The sequence below is a fragment of the Haemorhous mexicanus genome, chromosome 1 (assembly GCF_027477595.1).
Source record: "Haemorhous mexicanus isolate bHaeMex1 chromosome 1, bHaeMex1.pri, whole genome shotgun sequence".
Taxonomy (NCBI): domain Eukaryota; kingdom Metazoa; phylum Chordata; class Aves; order Passeriformes; family Fringillidae; genus Haemorhous; species Haemorhous mexicanus.
The window spans coordinates 82,537,796-82,559,095 of record NC_082341.1 but is presented as its reverse complement, the minus strand read 5'-3'; the positions used below and the strand labels follow the sequence as shown (position 1 = coordinate 82,559,095).

Here is a 21,300-nt window from a genome sequence, read left to right as displayed (position 1 = left end):
TGCACTGCATCATGCTACAGCCATCAAGCACATGGACATCTTCTTCAGATTTTGACTTTTCCTTATTTAGGGTACTATAATCCTAAGTAGTAAAGTGGCTACTAAATGGTATTTCTTAGAACACCCTAATAAACTTCAGCTATTTTAATTAGTAGCTTCCACTCTGGAACAGACAGTTGTTTTGTTATCAAGGTAATCACATTTGTGTTCCAGGGCCAGACCACACACTATGTTCCCCTTAAACATTAAGCTAACTTCTGCAAATGATAGTTTAAAAGTTGTTGAACACATTTAAGTAAATACTACTCTACTTGTATGCTTGTACTCACAAAAACTACAAGTGAACTGCTGAAATTACAACAAAGGGATTGTTCTAATAGTAGCCAATCTTATACTAAGAAAAAAAGAGTACAGCCTGAGTAAAAAAAAAAAAAATAATGGGCTGGTGATTTTTAAGAGTGCCTTTAAATATAATATTGCAGAAGGAATGATACTCTAAAAAAAGATTTAGTCATCTTAAAGACATGACTGGGTAGTTACCTGAGGCACAGCAGTGTTTTCATTCAGCAAAGATTTATAAGAACGAGATTTATCAAAGGTGTTTGAATTGAATTTTTATTTCATGAATGACAATCTTGCATTTCTATGCAACACTGAAGTACAAAAATAAGAATGGATGTCCTGCATCACTTAAATCTAATGTGATGAATCTTTAAACAGAGACTACACCTGTACAGTAAATAGATGACAAATACACCTACAGTTTCTGGCACAAACATTGTATTTTCTCAGTAGTGGCAGATGAGATTTACAGAGTATGTACTCCCCTGAGCAAGATTTTATAATCACAGCCCTCCCTCAACAGGTGGCAAAAGTCAAGGGGCACCTGAGAAATGCTCAGACATGTTACAAGTCATTCTTCTGTTAAAAAAAGGAGAACAGAAGAACTAGAAAATATATGGAATAAAATACCAGTCTCTGGAGGTGTCCTGCTCGTGGGACACAGGAAAGAAGTTAAGGATACTAACCATTCTAAAAGGTTTCTATTCTGAGGAGTAAAATCTTGTCTGTATTCATATGGGTGCAATTCCTCTATGGAACCCAATCATGGGCTCAGTACTTTGAAACTACAACTATTTTATTTGGAGAAATGCTTCTGCACTATAAGGGAGGGAATATTGCTTTCAGATTACAAAGGTGATTCTGAAGGGTTTTAACCTCTGGCCCCTCCCTCTCCATTCCTGTCCACAGGAGACTGCTGAAGTTGAAAACAGTGCATTTTGTTATTCCTCTGTCAAATTTTTAATAGGAAGGAAATAAAATAGAAAATTCTTTCTCACAGAATTAAAAAAACCCCAAAAAACATAAAAACATATATGCAAGACTGTAACACAGGTAAGACTATACAAGCGAACCTGGATCTAAGAAATGAAATGAGATTATGACTTTATATTGCTTTGAGGTGATTTGTTATTCTTTATGCAGATTACTAAGGTATTTTCTGCTCAATTTACTTTGTACTGAAGATTTGTTCCCTGCTTGCTTCCTATAATTCTCTCTCCCAAAACAATGTTATCAAGTGGATGTCAGTTAGGAATACAGGTCTATTATCACAACATTACCAAACTGAAAGAGATGCAGTTGTAGGAGTAATTCTTCTTTTTAATTTCTCTGAAAACATTATGTCCTATAGCCAGAACTCCATGCTGTGTGATTTATCAGCATGATCCTCAATTAATCTACAGCTGTGCCATCACAGCACATCCATGTACAGCAGCTTATGACACAACAAAACAACCTGTCCCCCCAGCCAAAAAAAACCCCACCACCTAAGCAGAATGAAGTAATATTTGGTATTTATAGTCTAACTCTTATAGAACAGGAAGAATGAAAAATGAAATACAGATTTGTGAAGCAGCAAAAAGGACAAAAGGTTTAATCTAGTGGGGCAAGTGAAAGCTGGTATTTCTGCTGCTCCTCCTTTTCCCCTGAACTCAGAGTTTTAGAGACAAAGAAAAATGTATATTTGAAACCAAAGTTCCTTTTTTCTTTTAAATCAAGTATTTGTAATACAGGAAAGAACATGTAACAGGTAACTTTTCATTAACAGTTAGATGACATTCTGAAATTAATTACTATACCAATGTATAGTAATTACTTGGTATAGTCAGTGCTCCCTGTAAGAACTTGACAATATCTAAGTGCTTGTATACACGATTTTTTTTCTCCTCTAAGCCCCTTTAAATTCCTTTCACTCATTAATCTGAATTCTATGGAATTAGAAGTGATATATCTGGTTAACTAAATTCCAGTTCCCTGCTGAAAAGCAATAGTTAACCCAAGAAAGGATAACTGTCCATTTACCGGGATATAAAATGCCCTTTGGAAACTGCCATTGGTAATATGCAAGGATCAGACTTCTGATTCCAAAGCTGAAGTTATGTCTGCACACCTTACAGGTGCAGAAAACTGAACTAACCCCTCTGCATGTGATTCATCATGACTTTAAAATTGCAGTCCCTCAATGTCATTTTACATAATCTCATTTTATTTCACACTGTGTTAATTTTCTAAATTTTCTTCAGCATGTTTAAATCATAAGAAAACTTCAGTGATTTGAAACAGCTAATAACAAAGAATTTACCAAGGGACTATCAAAAAAATCTATCTCCAAGTAAAGTTTAAAAAAAACCCCTTTGTAGTTGTTTCAGATATCATCTGAATGCTGAGTATCAAATGCAAGATGCAGAAAACCTGTGGCATCAATACAGGTTGGGGGATGAAGGGATTAAGAGCAGCCCTGCCCAGAAGGACCTGGGGGTGAATGAGAGGCTGGACATGACCCAGCCATGGTCACTCACAGCCCGGAAACCAATAGTATCCTAGGCTGCATCCCTCCCCCACCCTGCAGCAGGGTGAGGGAGGGAATTCTCCCCATCTACGCTGCTCTGGTGAGATCCCACCTGGAGTGTTGCAGTCAGCTCAACACAAGAAAGACACAGACATGTTAGAGCTGGTCCAGAGGAGGGCCACAGAGATGGCTAGAGGGCTGGAGTACCTCTCCTATGATGGAAGGCTGAGAGGGTTGGGGCCTGGAAAAGAGAAAGCTTCAGGGAGACTTGAAAGGATACCTGAAGGGAGCCTGAAATAAAGCTGGGGAGGGACCTTTTAGCAGGGCTGTTGCAATAGGAGAAGAGGCAATGGTTTTAAACAGAGGATAAAAAGAAGGAAGGCTTTTTTTACAATGAAGGTTGTAAGGAGCAACTGGAACAGGCTGCCCAGAGGCAGGTGGTAGATGGCCTATCCCTGGAGACATTCAAGGTCAGGTTGGACAGGGCTCTGCACAGCCTGGTCTGGTTGAAAAAGCCCCTGACTACTGCAGAAGGCTTGGACTACAGGATCTTTGGAGCCCCCCTGCAACCCAATCTATTCTATGACTCTATCATTCTGTTATAAACTATTTCATAACCATTAAAAAATCCCAACAAATTTCAAAGGTCAAAATATTAAGGTTTAAAACCTTAAAAATGGTTCAAGAACAGTTTCTCTGTAAAAGCATACAGAAAAACACAATCCATTTGTGATAAAACACAACTACAATAAAGTAGCTTAACTGTTCTTGAAAGAAGAGCAAATCACTCTAAAGGATTCAGACATCTAAATTTCTCCTATGTCAAATTTTTGAGTATTTGAAAATTATTTCACAAGATGTAAAAAATACACATTGAAATAATGACTCCTAAAAATTTCAAAGATATTCACTACTTTATTACATACCAAGACAAATATTTACGGTCTTGTGAAGATGATGTACTTTGGCTCATTTCATGCATCCTTTGTAGCCTCATTCTCCTTTTGTAAGGGACAACAAAGGAGGTAAGAGACAGGACAAAATGTTGAGAACCAAAGAAAGGCTAAGCTGGACCAGCATAAAAAACATGCAGCAAATGAAGCCCTTGGGTATTTCAAAGCAGCATTAAGAAGCCCATGCAACACCCTCCTCCTTCCTTGCTGTAAAAATCTGTTAAAAAAAATTCCTTGGACCTACTCAGCAATTACAGTTCCCACAGACCTGTGGCTCCCTTGCTGGCAAGGAAGGGCCATCAGGCAGCAGAGCAGCACTCCCTCCAAGGACAAGGCAAGGTCTCTGCCCTACCGGGCCAGCTGCTGAGGGAGGGCAGAAGCAAGGAGATGGTGGCCAGTGCAGCTTTCCAGAAGCCACTCCACAATGTCAGACTTCTGTCTACCAGGTCAGTGAGATGGAAGTTTGAAGAGGTCAGACCTTTCACACTGGGAGGGAGCCCCCAGGGAGCAGGGGCAAATGACACATGAACCTGGCTCTGAGAACCTGGACTGCCCCGCTTCACTTGTGCAAAGCAAATGAGAAGAGGAGGAGGTCAGAGCCATTTGAACTCCCCCAAGAACCAAAACTAGCCATGTCCCCTGCCTGCAAAAAAACAAACACAAACAAAGAGTACAATCCATTTTGTATGGGCTGTTCCTGCCTGGGGCAGAAGAAAAATGGGCATGTGGCTTCTCCCTCTCTCCTTCTTTAGGTCATGAATAGACACATGATCCTCACCACAGACACCTCATTAGACAGAAAAAGGAGGCAGCTCAGTCATGTTGTGAGAAAGCCATCAGCCCAGAAGAGTCAAAAGAAGGACTAGGTTTTCTTGTACACCTTCTCCTCAGACACTGCCTAAACTCCAGGACAGCAAAAGCCCAGGCCGAGTGCAGCAGGCATAGAACAGCAAATGCTGCCAATGCCACCTGGCTCCTCTTCCCATCCCTCCAGTAGTATCTAGTCCATGAAGAAAGACTGGACTCCAGAAACAAACACTACTTCTACCCTACTAAAGCAAAACACACTTTTACAGGAGAACTGCAACATTACTACAAGCAGCACTTGAGACAAAGCATCCCTTGGTGCAGACACTTCCTTCAGCAAATGAATTACAAGGCAGGAGTGGGATGGAAGGCAGAGAAGAGGACAAGAGCATCTGTCCAGATACACAATGGCAATTCTCACCTTCAGCAGTTTTTCCTGAGCTGCATCACAGGACAATGAAATATTGTGTTTATCCCTGCCACTGGCAAATGGCCAGGAGAAGCAGGTAACTCTTTCCTTTGAAAAGCAGCTGTCTTGGCTGTTAACCACTCTCCGGTCAGCATTCTTCCTCTACACAGAAACCCAGCTCGCAAGTAGACATATTTCTGCTTTGCACCTGCCATTACAAATTCCACAGGCCTCTTCTCTTGGATCGGTACTCTGTGCCATGATGCCCAGGAAGTGGTGCAGCCTGTGGCAGCACAGCTTTTGGGAACAGACATCTTCAGAGGTGCTGGTGTAATGGTGGAAGCACTCAAGCATCAGTGGGAGGAATGTCAGGGAGACAGACCTGGCCTGAAGTAATGGAGGCCATCAGAGAAGCCTGAACACAGCCTGGCAGCTGCCGGCACACACAGGGACACTGGATAGCTCTGAGGGTAATGCAGGAAGTGCTGCAGGAGCGCGCCTGCAACAAACACGTTCCCTGATAGGTAACCCATTGCAAGAGCATGCCTGATGAGCCCTGCAGACCCCACCCTAAGCAACTCTTCAGAGACAACACAAACTTTTACTGCTTAGTTTCTACTATCCAAGCTCCTTTCAATAAATCCTTCCTTCCAAGGTTCTCTTTATTTTCCGCAGATCAATCACAGACTCCTCATTCTCCTAATGCTCTCAGAATGGTCTTTGCAGTACCTTGCATGCCCTGTCTTCATCAAGGAGGCAGCTCAGCTCTATGCACCCAGCACTCCAACGAGCACCAAGCGGTCATGTAACCACATGAAGCTGCTGGACTTTGAAGTCCATTTAACTATGACTGAACAGTGTCCCAACACCTTCCCCATGGTGACCTTCTGGGGACTGAGACAGACCATTCTCAGGTTGTGTTAATCCCGAGACTATCCCTAAACTTTCCTCCAGGCTGCCAGGGTTGTCCTGATGCCAGCGAGATGGACATACCCTTCACAGAGCTGAGGAGGACAGGTTCACTCCTCCAGTGCACCCTCGTCACTTTTGTAAAGTTGGGTCAAAACTATTTGCCTGCAGCCCTTGAAACCAGTGAGTGCTCTTAAAGCATGGTTTAAGATCTCTGCAGATTTTAAGATCTAAATGCTCACAGTTCACCAGCAGCACCAGTGCTCTTACACAGCAACACTTACTTCATCTGATAAAGTCGCTCTTTGGAGTGAGTTCAGAACAAGCACAGCTCTCCCATTTCTCATCCCTCCCAGGCCACTGGGGATGGTACTCTTTCAAGGCTTTTACAAACTTTATCTGAAAATTACATCCTTTTTACAGAAGAGGGCTCATCTGTTTCTCTGAGGGACCATAACAGAAGAATGAGCTTCCTGACAGTGATGCCAGCCTCTGGAGGGTGATGACAACTGTTCACACAGACCCCACAGGTGACAAAGCTGTGCTCCTGAGCTGCAGCTCAGCACTGACAGCCCACAACCAGAACAGTGAGGATGCTTTGTCCTCAAGGCAGCTACAGAGATCCCAGGCTTGCAAAATAGCGTGGTTTTGCCTGTTTTGCCTGATTTCATGTTTGACGTGGATTAAATGTCAATAACTATAGACTAAACCTCTAGTTCAAAATCCTAATTCTGCAAATAAGCAAACAATCATTGATTCCATGTGCCACTCTGGCTGAAAGGCAACCCTTCCTCCCTCTTAATTAACACCCTCTTCAAATTCTATCAGTGTTCATGTAAACATCCCATCAAAGAAGCTTATCTCTACTATATGAATAATTCAAAACCTTTAGGTTTATGAGGGAAATCAATAACGAACATGCCTGAACAAAAATTATTAGTGTTATTTAGTTGAGTTACAAATGCAAGCTATAAGTTGCTATTCAGTAAATAAATTAATTTGCTTTCTGTATTGTGTCTGAGTACTCCCTCCAAGCACATCCTTTGAGGCTTCCCATTTCAAAAGGAAAATTTCACACTTATTACTTTTAGTGCAAAAGTCTGGGCTGGTACTTTTTATATGAGAGAAGGCATTACCCTTTGAAGAGCAAAAGGGATTGTTAAGTAAAAGCTTAACAACCAAAAGAGCTTTTACAGCTACTGCTGTCAAATTTGAAACATTATTTTTAGCTTAGACAGCATGACAGTAACACACCCAGTTATAACTTACACCACAGGTACAGGCTGGCTGGAGAATGGAACAAGACTAGACCTGGGGAGACGGACCTGGGAGAGTTTGTGGATGAAAAGCTCAACATGACCTGGCAATTTGTGTTTGCAGTCCAGAAATCCAACCACATCCTGGGTTGCATCTAAAGCACCATGGCCAGGGAGAGGATTCTGCCCCTCCCCTCTGGTGAGACCCCCCCATCTGCAGTGCTACATCCAACTCTGGGGTCATCTGCACAGGAAGGACAGGGAACTGCTGGAGCAAGTCCAGAGGAGGCCACCAAGATGCTCAGAAGGCTGGAGCACCTCTCCTGTGAGGACAGGCTGAGAGAGTTACGGCTGTTCAGCCTGGAGAAGAGAAGGCTCCAGGAAGACCTTAGAGCCCCCTTTAGTATCTGAAGAGGCCCTACAACGGCTGGAGAGTGACTTTTCACAAGAGCACTAAGTGATAGGACAAGGGGGAATAGAGTTAAACTAAAGGAGGATAGGTTTAGATAAGATATGAGGAAGAAATTCTTTATGGTGAGGGTGGTGAGGCACTGGAACAGGTTGCCCACAGAAGCTGTGGACTCCCCATCCCTGGAAATCCTCAAGACCAGGCTGGATGGGGCTCTGAGCAAGCTGGTCTAGTGAAAGGTTTCCTGATGGTGACAGAGAAGACAGAATGTGATGATCTTTAAGGACCCTTTTTACACAAACCATTCAGTGATTCTAGGAAGAATTCATCATCTCCAAAGGTATTAGGGGAGATGTTCAGACATGTTTTGTACCTTCTGCAGTATGTAGTGCAGAACTATCACCATGCATTTCATTCTTATGTGAAATACAAAGAAAATACTAAAATTAAGAACCAAAACATCACCCAAAACACAATGAGTATATAGAACAAACTTAATTTAGTTCACCCCATAGAGAAATTTTAGCTGATTGTATTTACTAGAATGTTCATTCACCTAGAAGACAAAAAACTCTTGAGAGGGCTTTATCCTCAGTTGTGTAATCACTCTTGAATGTAATATGTATTTAAGGGCTCATAAAATAGAAAGAGGTGATGTCTATAGTACATAACCATTCTTGGTTACTTTTCCAAAGTAAGTGAAATTTTCAAATTCAGGAATAATGTTCTTTAAAAGCAAACAAACAAACCAAACAAAAACCCCATAAAAATCCCCTCAAACCCTATGAAGTAAAACAAAAACTAAAAAAAAAAAAAAAAAACAAAACAAACCAAAACCAACCAAAAATAAACCCCACTAAAAAAAAAATTAAATGGCTTGCAAGTATAACTAGCTTAATTTTTATTTCCAATGGGCAGTGTCAGCTGCAGAGAAAAAAAACCCTTTGGTCAACATGCTTATGTTGCTGTTATTATATTGCAAAGGTTCCATATTGCTACCTCCTTGGTGTTTCTCATAGGCAGCTTCTCTAAGCACTGACTCTTCCTTCTCCTGGCAGGAGCCAACTGACTCCAACTCCCCCTCAACCAACCAAGTCACTCTTTTATAACACTCTTCTTCTTATTGGCTGCAGCTGTGGCCTGTTAAAGTCAGGCCTGTTCCTAATCTCTAATAATTGGCTCACCTGCAACTCCTCAAGGGGTAAGATTACTTTCTATACTACCTTTAATTTCTTGTATTGTATCCCCCCACATCTCTAAGTTTGTCTTCCCTTTTCTTTCTGTCAGAAGTGGAAAAGCATGCATCATCGTCATGATTAAAGCTATTTTTGTCATACACAAAGGGTGACAACTATGGTGTACGAAGGAGAGCGCGCTTAAGTCTTAAAGCTCCCCACTCTACCATGAGTCATACACACAGAATATACAGGCCATGAATCCTTGGCATGTATCTTCATGGAGTACACAGTAATCTACATCCCCCATATCTTACCCCAAAGAGCAATCTAGTCCTAAAACAAACAAACAAACAAAAAAAAAAAACAACACTTAGGAAAACCTAATAAAGAAAAAAAAAAGTGCAAACTTGAACTCCTTTCCCACCTTTCTGTTAATATGAAAAAAATGGTATGGTCTCCATCAGAAAGGATAAGCTCCTATTGGTATTTGTGCTAGAGGCAGGAGTCCGAGAACTGATCCAATCCAGCTCAAAATTCCCTCTGAGCACTGACAGCTCTTCAGCCTGGCTGGGTGAAAAGCTGACAGCTACCAACAGAACAACAGAGTGAACGGACTGGCACACATCCATATGCTTTCATTTCCCCTGACCCTGATGATAGGGGTGCAGGGTGGAAGGCATGGGAGGATCAGCCCAACACAAAGCTGGACTGATGGGGTCTTTCTTCAGAGTGAGCCTGCAGCAATGCTCAAATCTGCATCCCAAGCAGCAAAACAAAACTCACCTTCACAGGGCATGTTTCTGCTACCCATATGACTGTGGGTTTTTTTTTATTTTTTTCTCTTTCCTTTTGAAAACCCATCTCCATGTGTAACCAACTAACATCCCATGTCCCAATTTAATTCACTGTATTTGTTATCTGTTGATTAGGTTTCCTTCCTTACTGAGGTGCTGTGAGCACTACAGCCACAAGACAGCCTGCTACTTCAGCACAGACAACCAAAGGGATATTTTGCAAGTGAAACAAGAAACCCTCTTCAGGGCATGTCTGGGAAAGAGAGCATTGTATAGGCAATATGAGGCAGCCACAGGTGGAACAGAAGGCTTAAAGTTCAATAGAAACAGTAGTTCCAATCACTACCACTGCCTCCACAACTCACTGATGTAAGCAGAAGTTTTTCTCCCTTTCAGGCAAAGAATAGTAATTCTTCCTCATATCCATGTGTGATTCTGTACAAAACATGAGACTGTGATAGTTTCTTTAACAGGAGAGAAACGGTGCAATGGTGCTCTTCAAAAAAGCATAAAGCTGATAAAGGTATTTTGCTATATAATTCTCTGGTTAAATTTCCTTTTTAAGATGTCCTCTTGTATTCTTAACACCCAAACTTGCATAAGGCAGTAGGACACGTAAAACAACTGCCAGCTTTTCCCTTGGAGAAATGAGTTTTTTAAAGAAGTTTCAAAAAATAGCTTTAAAAGAAAGCAAAGTATCTTGCTCTGAAAAGTGCACATGGCTTTTCCTTGATGAAAATAAGAGTGATCAGAAATTGGACATAATCTTCCTTCTTTAATCAACGCAGCAAAGATGAAACACCAGAAATACTTACAATTCCTAAGGCAAGTTTCTTCTACATCTGCTTTAGGCTATTTTGGCTGTAGCATTTAAATACTCTAATTATTTTGTGCATTAAATACCATAAATATCCCTGTTGATTTTTGATCTATTTGTGGGTTCCAACATACAGCTGTATTTCATTTGGTTGAGAGGACATTCTGCAAAGCAGGACTTGCACACCAATGCATTTCAGTGACAATCATTATTATTTATGGATAAACCAGTGATGTTAACAGCTTTTCCCTATGTTATCATTCAATTTTATGTCTGTGTACCTACACAAAAGCATACCTCTGTGGGACAGAGGAAGAAAATTTACTTATGATTTACTTTGAAAGCAAGGGAACAATCACTTAGCTTTATGTGGCAGGAACTTTGCAGTCCATTTGCAACTTAAAAAATACCTTTGTAAGCAAAAAAAATCCTAGCAATTTCTTCAGAGACAACAGATCTTTCTTCAAGACAATACACTAGATCAACAGAAGTATTTTTTCTCTCTTTATTAGTAAGTCCCCTCCCCAAATTAGCTTAACCTACTGTATATGTAACACTAAGTATTTCTCCCCTTTCTGCATGTATCTGAGGTTCTATTGGTAGCTGCCATCTGCAAAAGGTGTTTTATTTGACTGGCATGCACAGAATACATTCGGTTAAGCACATCAGGAAGAGAAGAAGAGTTAGGAGCAGAGAGTAAGTTACATATCCCATAGAAAGACAATCATGCAGGTTACATCCACCTACCTGTACTAGTGCGATATGTGCCTGTGTGTGCTGGTTGCAGAGGGTCCCCCTGACTCTGGCTGAGACTCCTCATAGGGGGCTTCTGATAAACTCTGTCTTCGTAAATAGGATCTATGTGGTGTTCTGGAGACTGCAGTGCCCTTAACTCGGAGCCAAGGTGGCTGTGCTGGCTGCTGTAAGATGCACGAGACCCAGCTGCAAACAGATTTATAAGAGACATTTAAGAGGGAGAAAGCAAGAGACAAATACAGGATCTGACTATTAAAGTTTTACTTGAAAGTAGGATTTAAACACCAAAAAAATCCCCAAACTAAGTAGTAAGTGTTTTCAACATGCAAATAGAAAGAGCAAACAAGGGCAGCTACAGCTCCATTTAACCACTTTAGCTGCATCATTCAGCTGCCTGCATCTACACAAAAATCCCATTTCTTCCAAGAAAACTACATATTTTGGTGAGATCGATACCCTGATTATCACCTCTTCTTTAACAGAGACCAAGGAACCCACCACCTCCTCTGACAAAAAAAGAAGAAAAACCCCAACTCTCCACTCCCAACAAAAACCAAAAAAATCCCCAAACCAAACTAAACCCAAACCAACCAATGCCCCCCCCCCCCAAAAAAAAAAAAAAAAAAACCCAAAGAAACAAATAAGAAAAGTAAAAACTGTACAAGTCAGGAACGTCCTCAACTAAACGGGTCCAGGACTGGGGGAGGTAGGAGGGTTGGGGAGAAAAAAGCAGCAGCAGTCAGAACGAGTTTCACATGTTATGCCCATATCTGAAGATCTACAAATAAAATAAGCTGGAGTTGATGAATGGATGAAGATTTACATGAAGGCCGATCTTTCAAATGCTTCTCAAAATTGCAAAAGAATGGTTGTGCCTTATGAACATTTTGTCTTCAACACTTTGAAAAAAAATCAAGCTGCTAAGACTTTCTACAACTTAAATATCCTTTGAGAATGAATAAATTAAACACACCTCCTGAAAAAACCATTTTAAGGATAGAGCTTATTTTTTTTGGTAAATAACAAGATCAATTGTCATTTTATTAAAACATCTTCTTATTCTACTATTAAAAACAGATTATATTAGAACATTCAAAAAAGAGACTTATATACTTCCAGCTGTGATTGAAGTTGTCACTTCAATCCTTCTGCCACTCAGGTACTTCAGCTCCGTGGTCTGTTATCATGACTGGCAAGAAGAGTCATGGGGATGCCTAACACACATTACACATTTTGAAGGTAAGAATAAAGTAAAGTAGGCACTAAGTATGCAAGTGACATTTTGCAAACATCAGATCTATACCATGAAGTTGTAACATGCTACTTAAGTGTTTAGAAAAGCAATCAAAAATACAACTATTCTGGCCCTTGCTGCTAATTCTGTGAGGTTGAAATCATGGATGTAGGTGATGTTCCACTGGCTGAGCTTGTACTGCACAGACCATGGGTGTAGCTATTCCTGTTGAAAACCTCTGCCACAATCATTGTGTTTCCAGTGCTTTTGTGGCATAAACAGACACTAAATACTTTTACAATGCAAACCACGGATATAAAGTAAGATGAGATAGCAACACAGGATAGAAATGAGAAATATACACTGACACAACATTACTTAAACTTTAATACAAATTGTCTGGAGAAAAGAATAATTTATTCTCTTTCCTTCTTCTAATCAGCTTGTGCCATATACGTGTTTTCTTCTGAATTTTTCAACTTTTGTGCATGTTTTTAGTGGAATGCTCCATTTGCATATTTTTCCCTTCAAACATTTTTCAGTCTGACTTGCCATTAGCACTCTGCTGAAAGTAGTTCTGTTGCTCCCTTTACTAGAAAGTCTGCCAAGAATCCGAAATATTTTATCTATAACTACAGCAATTATCCAGAAAGTTGATATTACTATTACAGAATTAAATTCTTCATGGTCTACATTTTCAAAGTGCTCTTTAGCCCTGCACCCTTGAGACTGATTTTCAGAACAGCTGAACTGCTCCCACCAAAGTCTAGTATTCTTCAGAGTGGCCTGAAAAACAGTCTGTTGTGATTATGTCCAAATTTCAATGCATATTTGGCTTAATCTGCATCAGAGGAAAAAATATAGAAAAATTGAGGAGAACATTTCAGTCATTTAACAGAGTATCAACAAATCAGACTTGCTACAGAATAAAGAATTACAACCCCATTCTAGAAGCATTACAATTCTTTTGGCCACATACAAGTTAACAGTGGTTTTCGAACAACAGATTTTCTTCCTAACTCAGCTTCCTGCAAGCCAAAAGATTTTTCCCATTGAACTCAGTAGCAGTATAACCCAGATATTAGCATGTTTACAAACTGTTATGGCAATCTTCTGGTGAGGTGGGCTTAATTCGCCCTTCACACTCTACCAATATTTCTGCATCTGCAAGTGCTGACACTAGTCTAAACAGAAGCTTAATATTAGTTCATTATGCTGATATTGAACAGAGATTTATTTGCAAATAATACATGTAATTAAGACTTTAACGCTACCGTACTAAACAGTAAGCACATGTATAACCAGAGAAACTTCTTGACCAATACATTAAACCAACCTGATTTGACTGAAAACAAGAAGTGGCAATCTAAAAACAACTTCAAAGCATCTGTGTAACAACATTATGACTGAACATCCCTCCCAAGAAGTTCAAGAGTTAAAACCCTATCAGGGAGTAACTGCCACTATCCCTCTAACATTTCAAGAAAATGAAGATTTCAATGGGTAACTAAAATATTTTCATTTTAGAAATTAAACCACAATCAAATCTCAGAAATTAGGGCCATTTTAAAATCATGTCTCTTAAACACCTTAAGTTTTAAGCAAAAATGATAGTTTTCTATATGCAATTTCATTACACTATTTCCAAATTGTCAGGTATCAATATTTAAACACAAAATACTACTACCCTTTAAGGTTCTTAAATCTAGCTAAAAAGACAATAAATCAGAAGATCTAAAAAAAGATGTAATGCTATCATACTTTCTAATGTTTCTATTAAGTTGGTATTTAAAAAACTAGAAAAGCAAGTTGATTTAAGTTAAAATTTCTTTTCAGTTGCTCCTAGAATTTTTTCTATGTATTAATTTATTCAAGTCTAAACTAAGGAGCAACAGCTTTTTATTGCATATTTTATTTAAATATTAAAATCAGCTAACTAGTAGCTGTTATACCAAGAGTTGTATCCAGGAAAGGTCACACAGATAACTTGGAAATTTCAGACAACTGAATCCCACCTCACATACACACTCAACCCTCTACCATATTCTGCTGCTTTGGAAGGCACTGGAGAGACAGTTGAGATAACTGATCAAAACAAAGGCCATGAACTCAAAGAACTGATGTCACTGAGAACGAGAGGGGTAATGGATCTCCTGCCTGTATCCCGGGTTAGCAGCCAACAGCTACATCCCTTCCTATTCAAAGCTGCAAGCTGATCTGTACCACTGCCTTCAAAAACCCTTGCATTAAAGCAGTTTGAAGCTCAGAGAGGCTGGAAAAGCAACGAGGTCAGCATGGAAAAAACACCAACCAACTACTATACTACTAGGAAGCAACAGAAGATAAGATCAGCAAGGCTCAGGAGCAGTCTCGCATCTTTAAGGAAGCTCAGCGCCCTCCAAAGCAGTTTCCCTAAACACAGAGGCATCGTGAATGCGTGGCTCCCCCCAGATTGCTCTTGCCAAACCTCCTTATCCAGCTGCCAGCCCTTCACCCCACTAATAGCACTGCACCTCTCTGGCTGCCTGATGTCAAACCAGGGATGTGCATCAAGGCCACGGGCCTTTCTCCTACATGTTCTGGAAATGGACTCAGCCCTACTCCCTGGCCAGCCTGCCCTAACAGCAACGCTATTTTTTTTTTTCAGAGACGTAATCAGGCATCAAGCCCATTAACAGACAGGGCTATGCTCAAAGACAACTCACTATTAAACTTTCAGTCCTGCTAGTTGATATTTACAGATGATGTATTCAGCACAGAGCATAGCCAGAACTCTCATGATCATGGTGGTCAAAAAGTGGGGTAGTAGATTAATTAAAAAAGCCCAAACAAACCAAACCAAGCCAAAACCACTGAGAAGAACTAAACCATTATTTAGGGGTTCAAGAAACCATCCATTAATCAATTATTCCAATAGTCCAATCTTGTTTGACAAAAGACTGAGAAATTATTTGATTGTAATGCCACAGATACATCACAGCAGAAGGTATACAGAAGACTACATAGCTCTAACATAGTTGTGAGAGGCACCAAAATAAGGAAAAAAAGGTAAATATGTGTTTTTTAGAACAGAAACGGATTAACTATATGAACAAAAGCATATAGTAAGGAGAGTCTTCTCTGTCTTCTGAAGTCCCCAAGACTGAAACCTGAAAGCAAGTGGAATGTCCTATCTTCTTTGTCACTGTGGAGCTTTTAGAAGTCATCTGTGGCCAGGTTCCACTGGGGTATCACATGAGCCCCCAGCCAGGTGAACTGGATTAGGGCAACAAAGATATCCTAGAACTGTCCAGATGAAAATACACATTCCTACATGTGGTATTTCCTCTCTTCCCACATTCAAGAGGGGCAATAGAAAGAACACATGAAAAGTCAAGTCCTACCAAACTGGATCAAAAAGTCAATATCCACTCTTTACACTTGAAAAATGCCCATGCTACTAGCGAAATTTTTCCATGTTAGTTTGATACATTCCTCAGCAGCATAGGGACAGTTGTTTCCTAGGAAATGCTCTTTTTTGACAAAGTCTCGCTTCCCACAGGAAGATAAATACCATTATCAGACAAGTGTAACATGAGAGAAATACACCAAATAATCCCTAATTGCTCTTCACAGCTGGTGCAGGCTGTCAAGAAAATAAATACAACAGACACATTTGAATGGCACTGCTAATCTGATAGTTTAGGTCAATAAAGTAAACCAATAGATTGGCATTTGTCATTGCAAAAAATTAAAGACATTAAAATTACTGAAATTGATGGATCATGGGCATTGGGTATGGTCTAATAAATCTCAGACAGTTTTTATTTGTGCCCCTTTTGAAAAGCTTTATAACCTATCATCCTTCCTTGCTACACCTTTAAGAAGAAGCCCTATAAAGTCATGAAACTCTCTAAACATCCCTAATAGCAAGAGCATACATTACTGTCCTCCTGTCCAGGATTTAAGAGCTCCTTGGAAACACAAAATATGCAAGTGATAATCTCGATGTTAAAACACCCATTCAGATTTGGCCAGGTATACCATTCAGTCCTTATTCAGAAATCCTAGATCATTAAACACCTTGATCAAGAGTCCTGTTAAACAATATCCTTATGTATATGATGGAGGAACATCATTAGTGACACATGAGCTGAAGATCAACAACCACTGTATTACCCCTTATCAATTACATGTTAACAACTTAATTTAGTTAATTAACCTTTGTTGCAACTCCACACCTTTCAAAACACAGCAGACCTCTGGCTACTTGAGGCTTTAAGTACCAACATCAGACTGAACACACTACAACACTTTGCACTTAGATGATGCATCTTTCTGACAAGGAAGATTAAAGATCTACAGCTGGCTGCATCAATTCTTAACTTTAAATATAATGACAACGATGCTTACACTACAAGTTTAAAAAAAACCAACCAAACAACAACCAAGCCCAGACTATGGACTAAATTTCAATAAGCCCATCATTGAGGTAAGAGCCTGCAGGCACAGAATCTGAAAGAGAATCACAGGAATTTTGTGGCTTTGATATGTTGCATGCTTTTCAGAGGACTGAAAGAACTTTTTGATTTAAATAGCACATCATGGCTGAAAACCCTTTTTGATGTAACTTTCTCTTAGCTGCTTGTCCTGAAATGCTACTATTAAATAAACAGTAGCATAATAATAATTCTACTTATTAAATAAATATATATATACACAGTCAATCAGGTCATAGCTTCACTGCACTTCTGAAAACACAACATGTGAGAAAGAGCATATGAACAGTGGGATTTTTACTCTGAACTCATATGTTATGAAACCTGTTTTAGAGACACTAACCTATTTTAATTTACACAGCAAAGAAATTGATGTGAACACAAGTGCAGAATTAGAAGTGAACAGGAGGAGAAGTGGAGTCAAACATTCACAGCTCAAGTTTTGATACTGACTTTGTTTTGTGCCAGAAATTTAAGCAGAAACATCTCCAAAATGCCTGCCTGAATGTATGCATCTTCTAGTCATAACATCATAAAAGGAAAGTATGATCTACAAGTAATATGAGTATAAATAAAACTAAAAGAACTCAGATAAGGGAAATGTAACAGCACTGTATGATGAAAATTACTGCACCAAAGAGAAGAAAACCCTTCTAACCTGACTACTTGAAAGTGAATACAAATTGTTAAGACATGACAGATGGTTAAATTACCAGTAAGACATGACAGGCCATATGGCAGTTCCAGCTAAAGCACACCTTGGTACATCAGCTTGGGCCCCTAGCACACCAAAGACCTGCAGTCACTAAAATCAGGACACAGTCTCCAGTGAATTTTTTTAAACTGGGTTTAGGGTTTTTTAAAATACAGGATTCTCACCTGTTTAGATTTTACATACACACAAACAAAAATGTATCAATTTTTTCTTTCCCAAAATACTGGAATGAAAGATTAACTAATGAAAGCTCAGAATTAAAACTCATTTCTGTTTTTACACTTTTTCCATTCCCACTACATCATTCTCTCTCTGAATCAGGACTATTTGTACAGATACAGAAAGAAATAATGCCCTCAGTGAACTGACTAATTACACATGACATCTTTCAACTGATATCAAACTCTGGATGCCTGAGCCCTACAGATATGCTACTCTGGCATGCTCAGCCCACACTACAGGAGCTCACCACCAAACAAAAAGTCTGCCCCGACAATCAAGTCCCCAGAACTAAAAGAACAGCCTTGCCTCACCTGTCAGTATCTTAGATTGCTTTTCCCCAGGTGCTCTCCTTAAAAGATTGAAGTACAATACGATGCATGGTCTGGAGTGCTTCTTGCAAACTCTCACTGTCAAACCTATTAGCAGTGTCACCGTCAGGATACTGCCACATTCAGCTCACACTGTGGAATTTCCCAGACATAATTTGTCCATTAACCAGATTAAGTATCTTAGAAAAGTCTCCTCAAAACAGATTGGCTTTGGCTGCTTAGGGGACACCGCAAAACCCAACATCTGAACTAAGGCCAGCAGTTTTCACATTAGTGCTAAAATTAGAGAAAGGAAGGAGGAAAAAAAGGGATTACACTTTTATAAGTGTAACAAACAGGCCCCAAATAAACTTTAAAAATCATTCAATAAAGTTTATTGTGTCTTATAGAAAGTACCCACATAATTTTTATCCTATTTAAACTCACCAAATATAAAGTTAATAAGTTTTTAACCAAATATTGGCATCCATTGCATTTCTCAGCACGTTTAAAAGAAAAATAAAGGTAGAAATATTTTTAAATAGTCCATGATTTTAGCCATGCAATCTAACTTCACTGTAAAGTATTGTATCAGTTATTATAATTCTAAGAATCTAGGGAAAGCAGAAGAACCACACTATAAATTTGTACCTCATCCTGAGCATTTTCTTCTTTCTGCTACTGCCCTCATTCTGTTGAAAAGCACTCACCTGCTTACAACATTTTATCAAAAATAAATTGCTAGTGGAAAAGAAAAGTTTGACTGGGAGCAAAGATATAAGGGGCAAATATAGCTAGGAAGAAATAGCAGATTAAATGTGACAGACAAGTTCAGGGAGATAATTCCTATTTCATTTCTCATCTAGGGTACTGTCAATGAAGAAAAAACTAAAAACAGAAACTGCCCCAAAGCAACCATTACCATACACCAACAATTTGCCTTCAGCTGGGAAGGAAGTAAAAGATAATTTTGTTGGGGTTTTTTTAAACCATTTACCAAATTACCTTTCCTGGGTGTTACTTTGTGTTTGTTTGGTGTTTTTTCTCTCCCCTCTCTTAAGCTCTGCCTCCTCCATGCCCCTCAGCCCTGCCAATTTCACAAGAAAAGGGAAGAGAAGTCCCATGGGAACAGATGCTGCTATCTGGTTATACAAATCAGTGTTCCTAACTTTCCTGCTCCCTACCCACTTTGAGTGAGGGTGAGTGCCTCAGCAACAGGATGATGTTACTAAGCAACACAGCCAAACAGCTCTGCAGAAGCTGTTTGGATAGCTCACCACAGCTACATGACTACTGAAAACAATATTAGGCCTTTGCAGCAGCAGAGATCTTTGAAATTTTGCTTATCTTGATCTTAGAAAAGATAAAATTTTATTATTTCCAATTTTGAACGCTAATAGTTTGTGTTGTACCATGGGCTCTGTGCTGATGCAAGGGTTGTGGCAATGCAATCAACTCAGCAAATAAAGGAATGAAATACTGGTGTATGGAATACTGGTGTATGAATACTTGATGAGACAGGCCCCAAAAGCAAATATCCAGGAAAAACACCCTCTCTGTGGGATAGTCTGTGAAGCCCCACTGTGAATGTTTCACTGAGAAGGATTGCAAACCAAAGGGAAGTAACAGTTCATCCGTAATTCCCCAGCCTGTGTCTTCCTTCTTTCACAACGCTGTACCTAAGCAAACTTGGAGACCCGATTTCTGCTGGTTAAGCAGCAGTATAGGCTTAACATCCAAAACCCTAAAGGTCTTTGGAAGGCGAGAGACCATTTCCAGCATCATGAATGATTTGCTAAGAAGCACTGCTGCCTCCAGCAAAATAAATCAGGCACTACTGCACTAATGCCTGCTGGTAAAAATTTAACTTTCTGATCGTGTTTAACACTGTGGAAAAGCACAGCAACTAAAAACCCCAGCAATTCTGGCGCCTTCCCCCAAACCGAGCATCAGCTCAGTCAACCCTAAATGTAGCAAGTTCTCACAGCAGCTCTGGTGCAGGGGGAAGGGGGAAACCTTTCCACATCAACTCCTCCCTGCACAGGAAACAGAAAGAATATCTAAAGCTTAAATCCAACTAGAAGTGAAATTCCCAAGATTTTCAGAGAATTTATTAAGGAAGGTACTTTGTGAAATAGAGGTTCCCAAACAAAAAAAAAAACCAAACACCAAAACACTCACTCTGCAACACTCTGGAAAAGGTAACAACAGAAAACAAAACTCAATTGGGTAATGAAGCGTCAAGTCTGCCCAACTACAATATTCCTCAACTGGCTTTTGCGGGGCGACCTGAATTCTTTATCTAATTGCAATATCCTTCCTAGAAGTTCACCATTCCAAGAGGAGGTTCTCCTGCTAACAGGGAGAAAGGCAAACATAGTTCTAACCAATCTTGATCACACATTCACCTTTTAAAAAGTACTAACTTATTGTGAATATTCTTGTTTTGAAAACCTGTATTCCAGTTTCTGACAGACAAAGCTGAACTCTCAGACACTGCATCTGGGGTTTGCTCACAGAAAAGTGTTGGCAAATCATCTTTTGTAATTCCTTTTACAAGAAGATTGAACATTATTAGAGGTCTGAACAATTCCAAATTTGGAAATTTTATCTGTAACTCTTTGTATTCAAACTTTCCTTTCATTAAGAGAATAGAGAAAAGCATTAGTAATATTTGTTCTTCATGTAAGGTCATCTTTGATAGAATGTTAAAAACTTTCTCCTCCCAGAGGCTTTCTCCTCCTCAGTGAACACTTAACTAGTAGTCCCTGGTTTCTAGACTTCACCAAGACATGAGGCATAAGAATGTGACATTCCAAGAGAAAAAAAATTGAGTTCATTATCTTCATCTTTTTCTCAATGTCAAATTCAAGAAAGGGAAGATATTATCTGGATATTCTGTGATACTCTATTACTCATCAAGTTTTCACTATCCATTTGAGACTCGCTGCATTTAAATACTGGAGTTAAAACATGGACTTTTTATTAAATGTATACAAAATCAATTTGAATACAATCTAACTAAGATATTTCATTATGCCTGCAAAGAAGTTTAGACCAATAATTACCCACGTTTAGAATTATGCTCAAAAGATTATTGCACCATTTTTCAAACTGGTTTTAGGTTGTTTCCATTATGTACCTATTCAGACCTCTGCTAGAAAACTTAAAATAATCTCCTATTACTAAAGTCATTATAATCTA

At 39.5% G+C, this 21,300-nt stretch overlaps 1 protein-coding gene across 2 annotated transcripts in view; it reads right to left on the bottom strand.

Moving 5' to 3' along the window:
• Positions 1-21,300, bottom strand: part of CTNND2 (catenin delta 2) — a 638,318-nt gene that overhangs the window by 235,877 nt on the left and 381,141 nt on the right. For both annotated transcript variants that reach the window (XM_059854664.1, XM_059854675.1), the window contains exon 8: positions 11,131-11,325. In XM_059854664.1, the coding sequence (XP_059710647.1) occupies positions 11,131-11,325 (195 nt within the window). The remainder of the gene's footprint in view (positions 1-11,130; positions 11,326-21,300) is intronic.